The sequence below is a fragment of the Mobula birostris genome, chromosome 5 (genome assembly GCF_030028105.1).
Source record: "Mobula birostris isolate sMobBir1 chromosome 5, sMobBir1.hap1, whole genome shotgun sequence".
Taxonomy (NCBI): domain Eukaryota; kingdom Metazoa; phylum Chordata; class Chondrichthyes; order Myliobatiformes; family Myliobatidae; genus Mobula; species Mobula birostris.
The window spans coordinates 84549950-84561393 of record NC_092374.1 but is presented as its reverse complement, the minus strand read 5'-3'; the positions used below and the strand labels follow the sequence as shown (position 1 = coordinate 84561393).

The 11444-nt window shown below is 48.3% G+C and overlaps 1 protein-coding gene across 2 annotated transcripts in view; it reads left to right on the top strand.

Moving 5' to 3' along the window:
• Positions 1-1011: 1011 nt before the first annotated feature.
• Positions 1012-11444, top strand: part of LOC140197821 (phospholipid scramblase 2-like) — a 103032-nt gene continuing 92599 nt past the window's right edge. The window contains exon 1 of one of the 2 annotated variants that reach the window (XM_072258288.1): positions 1012-1216. In XM_072258288.1, the coding sequence (XP_072114389.1) occupies positions 1027-1216 (190 nt within the window). In that variant the 5' untranslated portion in view covers positions 1012-1026. The remainder of the gene's footprint in view (positions 1217-11444) is intronic. The other variant, XM_072258289.1, reaches the window with a different exon arrangement.

Genomic DNA, 11444 nt, shown 5'->3' with positions numbered 1-11444 from the left:
TCTCCCCGTGACCGTGTGGGTTTCCTCTGGGTGCTCCGGTTTCCTCCCACAGTCCAAAGGTGTGCTGGTCAGTGGGTTAATTGGCCATAGTGAGTGGTCCCGTGATTAGACTTGGGTTAAATCGGGCGATTGCTGGGCGGTGAGGCTCAAAGGGCCCCCATGCCGTATCTCTAAATAATAAATACATAAAATATTTTAAAAATAAAGTATCATTTTGGAAAAGGAGCTGGCGGGCTTGTTGGCAGTGTTGAGACCCGGGGTACGAGTGGATAGAGGTGATCTGAACAGGCCAGGCCAGGCAGTAGAGTTCACACCAAGTCACACCGGGCAATGGACGACTGGAAGGAGGCCAAGAGGGTTGAGGGAGAATGAGGATTGAGTCTGTACTGCCATTCAACCAGTCCTCGAGGAACAAAGTTAGGCAGGAGAAGGTTCTGGAGTAATCACAAGTCAATGTTGGAAACACTTGGCAGGTGAGCAGTGTGTGTGGTGAGAGAAACAAAAGTTTCTACAGAAAGGACAAGAAGTCTAGGACATGAGACATTAGTGCCCTCCCTCATTGTTTTTCTCTGTCTCGGTCACTATCTTTCTCTCTTTCCCTCTCCCTCTTTCTTTCCCTCACCCCCTCCCTTCTCCCTTTCCCTCTCTTTCCCTCTCCCCCTTTCTTTCCTTATCCCCTATTTCTTTCTCTCCCTTGCCCTCCCTTCCCCATCTCTCCCTCTCTTCCTATCCGGAAGGCGTCTGACCTGCTGGGTGTCTGCACAAATTTCTCTTTCAGTGCCTGTAGTTTCCTGCGAGTTTCGGAAAGTTCCCGAGGCTTCAGGTGAGTCTTGGGAGAAAAAGCACCAGCGAGATCTGTTCCTCAAGCCTTCCCAGCACAGGTTGGCCACAGACCTCCCGTTTTCAACACGTTCATCCCTCTCCTCTTTTCCCTCCCTTCCTCCATCCCCCTCATTTCCTCCCACTCCCCTCCCTACTATCTCCTTTCCTCCCTACCCCTTCTCCCCTCCACCCCGCGTCCCGCGGATGACGGATGTTTACCCGCAGTTTGCGCTCGGACGGCCCTTACCCCCGGGAGGGAGGAGACACCGAGGGGGAGGTCTCTCTCCCTCCGCCCTCCGCTCCTCCCGGCCTCCCGAGCGAGGAGGAAGTGAGAGAACAAAAGAGGAGCGAGCAGCGGAGGGAGAGGCCGGCGGAGGGGCAGCGATAGCCCCAGGTAGGCAGCGGACGAGGGAGGAGGGAATGAGGGATGAAGGGGTGGTCGCGATCCCGGGTTCGATCCCTCGGGCGATACAACTCCTCGACTCGCTCCGCATGGAGAGAAGTGGAAGTGTGAGTGACTACGGAGTGAAGGGAAGAGCAGGGGCCAGAATCTACTCTTCATTTGCCGCCTCATTCTCCTCACCACTACTCCCTCCTCACTGTCCTCTCTACTCACTCCTCACCTCTACTCCCTCTTCACTCTCCTCTCTACTCACTCCTCACCTCTACTACCTCTTCACGACTAATCCCTCCTGACTCTCCTCACCTCCCTCCCCACCCTCGATACCTCACACTCAACACCCTACATTATCACCTCCCGACAACTCTCACCGTTTGCTGGAGGTGGGGGAAGCAGTGTTTGGACACTGAGTGGGACCTGGTGATGTGGTGAGGATCTTTGAGGATTTTTTTGGGGGGGGGGTGTTTCTGTCTCTCTCCCCATCTCTCTCTCCCCCATCTCTGTCTCCCCATCTCTCTCCCCCCCATCTCTCTCTTCCCATCTCTCCCCCATCTCTCTCTTCCCATCTCTCTCTCCCCATCTCTCTCTCTCCCCATCTCTCTCTCTCCCCATCTCTCTCTCTCCCCCATCTCTCTCTTCCCATCTCTCTCTCCCCCATCTCTCCCCATCTGTCTCCACTTCTCTCTTGACAACTCTCCTCATCTCTTCCCTTCTCACTCCCCATCTCTATAACCACCCTCTCCTATTCTCTCTCCATCCCTCCCCTAACTCTTCCCATCCCTCCCCTTAAATCTCCCCATCTCTCTCCCCAACTTTCTACCCACCTCTCTCACCACTGCTCCCCACTTCTCTCTCCTCCTCTCTCCCCCCCTCCCCCTCTCCCCCTCTCCCCCCTCCCCTCTCCCCCCCTCCCCTCTCCCCCCTCCCCCTCTCCCCCTCTCCCTCTCTCCCCCTCTCCCTCCCCCACTCTCCCCTCTCCCCCCTCTCCCCCTCTCCCCCTCTCCCCCTCTCTCCTCCCCTCCTCCCCCTCCCTCCCCTCTCCCCTCCTTCCCCTCCCTCCCCTCTCCCCTCCTTCCCCTCCCTCCCCTCTCCTCCCCTTCCCTCCCCTCCTCCCCCTCCCCTCCCCTCCTCCCCCTCCCCTTCCCCCTCCTTCCCGTCTCCTCCCCCCTCCTCCCCCTTCCCCTCTCCTCCCCCTTCCCCTCTCCTCCCCTCTCCTCCCCCTCCTCCCCTCGCCTCCCCTCCTCCCCTTCTCCCTCCCCTCTCCCCTTTCCCTCTCCTCCCCTCTCTTACCCTCTCTCCTCCTCTCTCCCCCTTCCCCTCTTTGTCTTCTCTCTTTCCCCATCTCCTACTCTCTCCCCTCTTTCTCTCTCCCTCTCCCATTCTCTCCCTTTCCCCTACTCTCCCTCCTTTTCCTTTACTTTTCTCACTCTCTCCCCATCTCTTTCCTGTCCTCTCTTTTGCTCTCTTCCCTCACTTTCTCCACCCCTCTCTTTCTCCCCTTTCTCTTGTTCTTCCCTTTTCTCTCACTTATTCTTATTTTCTCCTCCCCCCTTTCACTCTCTTCTTGTGTGGAATCTTGCAGTGCACATTTTGCTGGTTCCCCTTTGCATCCTGGAGTTGTCGGTACCTTGGAGATGAGGTGATTGTGATGTGCTGAGATGTCCAGGCTGTGAATGATGCATCCTGTGTTGGCACCAGAGCAAGCTTCCTCTTTATTCATGTAAACATTCAGCCCAGAATGTGGCTGTTTGATCCATCTTTTCCGTACCGTGCTATCCCCCTGGAACTCAGCCTCTTCCGTCCATTGATACACAACAGAGCCTCACCCCCTCCAGAGAGCCCCGTCTCACAGACTGTATCCCCAGCACGATCCTCTGATCAGTCGGGCTTAATATCACCGGTGTACGTTGTGAAATGTTGTTGTCTTTGCAGCAGCAGTACAATGTAATACATAATAATAGAGAGAAACTGAATTACAATATGCATATATGTATATTAAATAGTTAAATTAAATAAGTAGTGAGAAAACAGAAATAAAGAAGTAGTGAGGTAGTGTTCATGGGTTCAATGTCCATTCAGTAATCGGATGGCAGAGGGAAAAAGCTGTTCCTGAATCGTTGAGTGTGTGTCTTCAGGTTCCTGTACCTCCTCCCTGATGGTAACAATGAGAAGAGGGCATGTCCTGGTTGATGGGGTCCTTAATGATGGACGCCAACTTTTTGAGGCATCGCTCCTTGAAGATGTCCTGGATACTACGGAGGCCAGTGTCCTTGATGGAGCTGACTGAGTTTACAACTCTCTGCAGTTTACTTCAATCTTGTGCAGTGTCTCCCCCCCACCCCGCCCCGCCCCGATGCCAGACGGTGATGCAGCCAGTTGGAATGCTCTCCCCAGTACGTCTATAGCAATTAGTGAGTTTCTATGGTGACAAACCAAATCTAGGGGTTCCCAACCTGGGGCCCATGAACTCTTGTTTAATGGTATCGGTCCATGGCATAATAAAGGTTGGAAATCCCTGCCCTAATCTCTGAGTCACAATTTCCAATTCATCAGTGTAAAGTCTACTGAATGGTTTTGGCGTTGATGTTTACTGAATCACCTTTTCCACCTGTGTCTGTGACGCTGCCGACCTGAGGCCGAGGTTTTCCAACTATGAATGCGCGGCCGTTATCGGAGCTTCGCACCCAGTTCTGGCCCGTTTCCTGTCACGTGTATGGGGCTGCCCCACGGTAGCGTCACAGTCAGTGCGAGGCGATTACAGCTCGGGCTGACAGAGTTCTGCCGCCCTCTTGTGAGGAGTTTGTACGTCCTCCTCGTGACCGTGTGGGTTTCCTCCGGCTTCTTCCTATGGTCTGAAGACGTGCCGGTTGGTAGGTTCATTGGTCATTGTCAGATGTCCGTGATTGGGTTAGGGTTATGTCGCGGGTGGGTGGGGGGGGGGGTCGCTGGATAGCACGGCTCAAAGGGCCAGAAGGGCCTATTCCGCTCTGAATAAATACAGTGAAAAATTTACCTTGCCTGACGTTCATCCTGATCACATCATTACACAGCGCATTGAGGTCGAACAAAGTGAAACTGTAACAGAATGCAGAATAAAGTGTAGCAGCTACAGAGGAAGTGCAGTGTAGGCAGATGATAAGGGGCAAGGTCATAATGAGTGGATCCAGTTTATTGTACCAGGGGACTACTCATAGTCTTGTGACAGAAGCTGTCTTTGAGCAGCATGGTTGGTGGGTTCGGACTTCTGCCCAGTGGAAGAGGGGAGATACTGAATGAGTGAACGTGTTGGCTGCTTTGCCGAGGCAGTGCTAGGTGTAGAGGGAGGCCGTGGAGGGAAGGCTAGTTACCCCGATGTGCCGAGCTGTGTCCCTAACTCTCTGCAGCTTGTTGCATTCATGTGCAGTACCAGGCTGTTCTGTATCCAGGCCCAATGCATCCAGGCCCAATGCATCCAGGCCCAATGCATCCAGGCCCAATGCATCCAGACCCAATGCATCCAGGCCCAATGCATCCAGGCCCAATGCATCCAGGCCCAATGCATCCAGGCCCAATGCATCCAGGCCCAATGCATCCAGGCCCAATGTATTGAAACCCAATGTATTTTATAGGTATGTAAAAAGGAAAAGACTGGTAAAGACAAATGTAGGTCCCCTACAGACAGAAACAGGTGAATTGATTATGGGGAGCAAGGACATGGCAGACCAATTGAATAATTACTTTGGTTCTGTCTTCACTAAGGAAGACATAAATAATCTTCCAGAAATAGTAGGGGACAGAGGGTCCAGTGAGATGGAGGAACTGAGCGAAATACATGTTAGTAGGGAAGTGGTGTTAGGTAAATTGAAGGGATTGAAGGCAGATAAATCCCCAGGGCCAGATGGTCTGCATCCCAGGGTGCTTAAGGAAGTAGCCCAAGAAATAGTGGATGCATTAGTGATAATTTTCAAAACTCGTTAGATTCTGGACTAGTTCCTGAGGATTGGAGGGTGGCTAATGTAACCCCACTTTTTAAAAAGGAGGGAGAGAGAAACCGGGGAATTATAGACCGGTTAGCCTAACGTCGGTGGTGGGGAAACTGCTGGAGTCAGTTATCAAAGATGTGATAACAGCACATTTGGAAAGCGGTGAAATCATCGGACAAAGTCAACATGGATTTGTGAAAGGAAAATCATGTCTGACGAATCTCATTGAATTTTTTGAGGATGTAACTAGTAGAGTGGATAGGGGAGAACCAGTGGATGTGGTATATTTGGATTTTCAGAAGGCTTTTGACAAGGTCCCACACAGGAGATTAGTGTGCAAACTTAAAGCACATGGTATTGGGGGTAAGGTATTGATGTGGATGGAGAATTGGTTAGCAGACAGGAAGCAAAGAGTGGGAATAAACGGGACCTTTTCAGAATGGCTGGCGGTGACTAGTGGGGTACCGTAAGGCTCAGTGCTGGGACCCCAGTTGTTTACAATATATATTAATGACTTGGATGAGGGAATTAAATGCAGCATCTCCAAGTTTGCGGATGACACGAAGATGGTTGGCAGTGTTAGCTGTGAGGAGGATGCTTAGAGGATGCAGAGTGACTTGGATAGGTTGGGTGAGTGGGCAAATTCATGGCAGATGCAATTTAATGTGGATAAATGTGAAGTTATCCACTTTGGTAGCAAAAATAGGAAAACAGATTATTATCTGAATGGTGGCCGATTAGGAAAAGGGGAGGTGCAACGAGACCTGGGTGTCATTATACACCAGTCATTGAAAGTGGGCATGCAGGTACAGCAGGCGGTGAAAAAGGCGAATGGTATGCTGGCATTTATAGCGAGAGGATTTGAGTACAGGAGCAGGGAGATACTACTGCAGTTGTACAAGGCCTTGGTGAGACCACACCTGGAGTATTGTGTGCAGTTTTGGTCCCCTAATCTGAGGAAAGACATCCTTGCCATAGAGGGAGTACAAAGAAGGTTCACCAGATTGATTCCTGGGATGGCAGGACTTTCATATGAAGAAAAACTGGATGAACTGGGTTTGTACTCGTTGGAATTTAGAAGATTGAGAGGGGATCTGATTGAAACGTATAAAATCCTAAAGGGATTGGACAGGCTAGATGCAGGAAGATTGTTCCCGATGTTGGGGAAGTCCAGAACAAGGGGTCACAGTTTGAGGATAAAGGACCGAGATTAGGAAAAACTTCTTCACTCAGAGAGTGGTGAATCTGTGGAATTCTCTGCCACAGGAAGCAGTTGAGGCCAGTACATTGGCTATATTTAAGAGGGAGTTAGATATGGCCCTTGTGGCTATGGGGATCAGGGGGTATGGAGGGAAGGCTGGGGTGGGGTTCTGAGTTGGATGATCAGCCATGATCATAATAAATGGCGGTGCAGGCTCGAAGGGCCGAATGGCCTACTCCTGCACCTATTTTCTATGTTTCTATGAAACCCAATGTATCGAAACCCAATGTATCGAAACCCAATGCATCCAGGCCCAATGCATCCAGACCCAATGCATCCGGACCCAATGTATTGAAACCCACTGTATCGAAACCCAATGTATCGAGACCCAATGTATCCAGGCCCAATACATCCAGGCCCAATGCAGTGATAAAAACGGGTAAGGGTTAATTGGGACATACCAAATTTCTGCAGCCTCCTGAAGAAGTGGAGGGGGTGGTGAGCTTTCTCGGCCCTGACGCTGGATCAGGACAGGTTACTGATGATGTCCACTCATACATCAAGATGTGTGGGAGGTCATTCAAGAGACTGATGATGGTACTCGTCTTTGCGACCAGAGTGTTCCCCTTCCTTGGGTTGTGAGTCAGGGTCAAACCTGTCCTTGAACCTGGTGGTTTGTGGCTTTGGTATCTTCTGCCCTTTGGAAGAGCAGAGAGGAGAGAATGTCCGGGATGGGTGGGGTCTTTGATTATGTTGGCTGCTTCACCGAGACAGCGAGAGTTGCAGGCAGAGTCCACTGAGTCTTTATAAGACATTGGTCAGACCACATTTAGAATATTGTGAGCAATTTTGGACCCTATATCCAAAGAAGGGATGTGCTGGCCTAAGAGATGGTCCAGAGGTGGTTTACAAGAATGATTCCAGCAATGAAAGGGTTAATGTATGAGTAGTGTGTGATTTCTCTGGGCCTGTCGTCAACTGAGTTCAGAAGGACGAAGGGAGGGATCTTACTGAAGACTACGAGATGCTGAAAGGCCTGGACTGAGTGAAAGTGGGGAGAATCAGTAGAAGAGTCTGGGATTAGGGGACACAGCCATAAGATCATAACATAGAGAAGCAGAATTAGGCCTTTTAGTCCATTGAGTCTGCGCTGCTATTTCATCATGAAAATGCTATTTCATCAAAGAACTTTCTTTGAACCCCTCTGCAATGTCAGCACATCCTTTCTTAGATAAGGGTCCCAAAACTGCTCACAGTACTCCAGGTGAGGCCTCACCAATGCCTCATAAAGCATCAGAATAAAGGAGCATCCCTTTAGACCTGAGATGAGGAGGGAATTCTTCAACCAGAGGGTGGTCAATCTGTGGAATCCATTATCACAGATGGCTGTGGAGGCCAAGTCATTAGCGGCTTTTAAGGCAGAGACTAATAGGTTCACGATTAATAGAGGGGTTGAGGGTTGCCTGGAGAATGGAGTTGAAAAGATATTGGCCATGATTGAATGGTGGAGCACACTCAATGGGCTGAAGGTCATAATTCTACTTCTGTATCTTATGATCTCCCAGCGCTGGTGTACGGTCATCTTTGATCAAGGCACATACAACCTCTGGAATCTTTAAGCATTGCTGCCTTAGATCCTGGCCTGTGCAACTCCAGAGCGTTGCCATCTTTGATTCTTCTGTACCCATCTCCATCTTTTATGGCTGGTATGCCAAGTCTCTGGTGATCCAAGTGTCTCGGCTGTAGGAGACGGGCACTTTGATCATGAATGCTGATCATGAGGCGAGGGATGAGCCAGTTTTGCGCGCTGCTCCGAGACATTTACTCCACTCTCCGCGGCACCGAGGCCAAGGCCGTGTGCTGCTCTGGCTGCCCGTGTGATGAACTGAGGCTTCGGGTCTGTGGGCCCACTTCCATTCTGAATGCTTTTATTATTTGCATGATCTGTGTTTTCTCTTTCGTTCTCTCTCTCTCTATCTCTCTCTCTCTCTCTCTCTCTCTCTGTGCGCATTCAGTGTTTGTTGGTCTCTTTTTACTGGATTCTGTCAAGTTTCTTGTTTTGTGGCTGCCTGTAAGCAGACAAATCACAAGGTTGTGTAACTTATACATACTTTCATAATAAATGTAATTTGAACTTTGAACTTTGCATTTTACACGATTTATTTATATTTATAACTTATGATAATGTTCTTTATACCTTGCGTTGTACTGCTTTGGCAAAGCAACATATTTCACGATGTCAGTGATGGTAAATCTGATTCTGATCGACCACCAGAATACTGAAAGCCTCATCAGAAGCTGGGAGCCTGTCCTTGGTAATCCTCTGCCTAAGCGCTGCCTAATTACACGCTTAAAGATAACTTCATTTGAAAAATAAAGAAGACCAAAGAAATTGCCGAGTGATTTGAGGGCCATTTCCTGCCCCCAATTTCTTGTTCTCTTTAGAACTGTAGGTAAATCTGAGGAAAGGTTTCTCCTGGTACAGGCTCTGCCCAACTAGCTGAGTGTTTCCTGCTTTTTTTCTGTTTTTGTTCCTCTTATACAACGTTCAAGAGATTTACCAAAGTGTTTCTCAGGAGTAAAAATGAATAAAAATGAGACAAAATTTAAAGAAACACTCAGGTGGGGCAGCATCTGTGGAGGTGGAAACGGTTAATTAGAATGGTGGTGTATGTAATATCGGTAGCTCAGGTTGAGGTGTCGATGTTGTAGTGCTCAGCGAGCTGGGCAGTTAGATTGCAGACGTTTTTCATCACCAGTCGAGGTGACATCGTCAGAGCGCAGTTGTTTGTGTTTCTCTCTGGGAGTGCTCGTGTTTATATAGTCACCCTCCGCCACCCCCCCCCCCCATTCGATTGCCTCGGTCCTGATTGGCTACCCCTTCAGTTGACCTTTGAATTCTATTGGCTCGCATTTCTTTAACCCTCAGTGGTTCATAGATGGTGTCTATTTTAATATGTTTGTTTACACAGTTATCAAAAGAGAGCCATGCTTCTAAAAATTCTTGTCCCTGCTTTGTGTTTGCCTGCATCTGTGGTGTCCCAGTTAAAGTGGTGAGCTTGTTGGTCTTCATGAACTGAGATCAGCGACAGTGGATCGTGTCTTTGTACCGCCAGATTGTGTTCCAGTAAATGAGGGTAGAGTTTACATCCTGTCTGGCCGACGTAGTTCTTGCTGCATTCTCTACAGGTGCTCCTGTACACCACATTGCTTTTGTCAGTTGTCTTTACTGGTATTTTGGTTTTTGAGACAAGCTTCCTTAAAGTTTCAGGTCACAGTGTCATCGCTGATTAATTGGGTTCTGAAAACTCACACTCATTACTCATAGGGTCGTAGAGAAGTACAGCACAAAAACAGGTCCTTCAGCCCATCTAGACCATGCTGAGCCATTTAAGCTACATGATCCAATCGACCTGCACCGGAACCGTAGCCCTCCATACCTCTACCATCCATGTATCTATCCAAACTTCTCATAAACATTGAAATCGAGCTCACATGAACCACGCGCTAGCAACTCATTCCACACTCTCATCACCCTCTGAGTGAAGAAGTTTCCCCTCATGTTCCCCTTAAATGTTGAATCTTTCACCTTTGCCCATGACCTCTAGCTGTAGTCCCTTCCATCCTCAGTGGAAAAAGCCTGTTTGCACTTATCCTATCTATACCTCTCATAATTTTGTATACCTCTATCAAATCTCCCCTCAATCTCATATATTGCAAGAAATAAAGTCCTAAGCTATTCAGTCTTTCCTTATAACTCAGGTCCTCCGGACAAAGCAACATCTTTGTAAATTTTCTCTGCACTCTTTCGATCTTATTTACATCTTTCCTGTAGGTAGGTGACCAAACCTGAACACAGTACTCTAAATTAGGCCTCACTGATGTCTTATACAACTTCAACAGAACATCCCAACTCTTGTACACAATACTTTGATTTACAAAGGCCAATGTGCCAAAAGCTTTATTTATGACCCTATCTACCTGTAACGCCACTTCCAGTGAATTATGGATCTTTATTCCCAGATCCCTTTTTTCTACCACACTCCTCAGTGCCCTACCGTTCACTGGTTGGTTCTACTGAAATAAAACACCTCACACTTGCCTACATTAAATTCCATCTGCCATTTTTCAGCCCATTTTTCCGGCTGATCAACCATACTTTTATTTTACTCATCCACATGGAGAGCAGCATAGCTGCTGTCACCACACTTACGAATTCTGAACAGAGATACTGCATTTTTATACAGAATTGACTAGCAGTTATGGATATTGACTTGTGTATGCTCGGACGCCATCTTATTAGATACCTCCTGTACCTAATAAAGTGGCCACTGAGTGTATGTTCATGGTTTTCTGCTGCTGTATCCCGTCCTCTTCAAGTTTCGACGTGTTGAGCATTCAGAGATGCTCTACTGCACACCACTGTTGTAACACGTGGTTATTTGAGTTACTGGGGCCTTCCAGTCAGCTTGAACTCGTCTGGCCACTCTCCTCTGACATCTCTCATTAACACGGCATGTTCTCCCACAGAACAGTCGCTCACTGGATGCCTTTTTGGTTCCTGCACCTTTCTTTGTAAACTCTAGAGATTGTTGTGCGTGAAAATCAAACCACCCTTTCTGGCACCAACGATCATCCCAAGGTCAAAGTCACCTAAATCACATTTCTTCCCCATTCTGATGTTTGGTCTGAATAACAACTGAACCTCTTGACCATGTCTGCATGCTTTTATGCATCGAGTTGCTGCCACGTGATTGGCTGATTGGATATTTACATTAACGAGCAGGTGTTCAGATGTATGTATTAAAGTGAGTGTGTGTGTTCAAATTCCTTATTTTCCAGGTCAGTCGCCATTCACAATATACTGTAGGTGTTAAAAGTTAACAAAAACTACAAGAGAACAACTGATGAGGCTCTGAAGTTAGTAAAGTAATCGTCCCTTAGTTGGAGTGTTTCTTACATCTGAATCAGGTTTAATGTCACCGACATATATTGTGAAATTTGTTGTCTTTGTGGCAACAGTACAATGCAATACATAATAGAAAATATATGAATTACA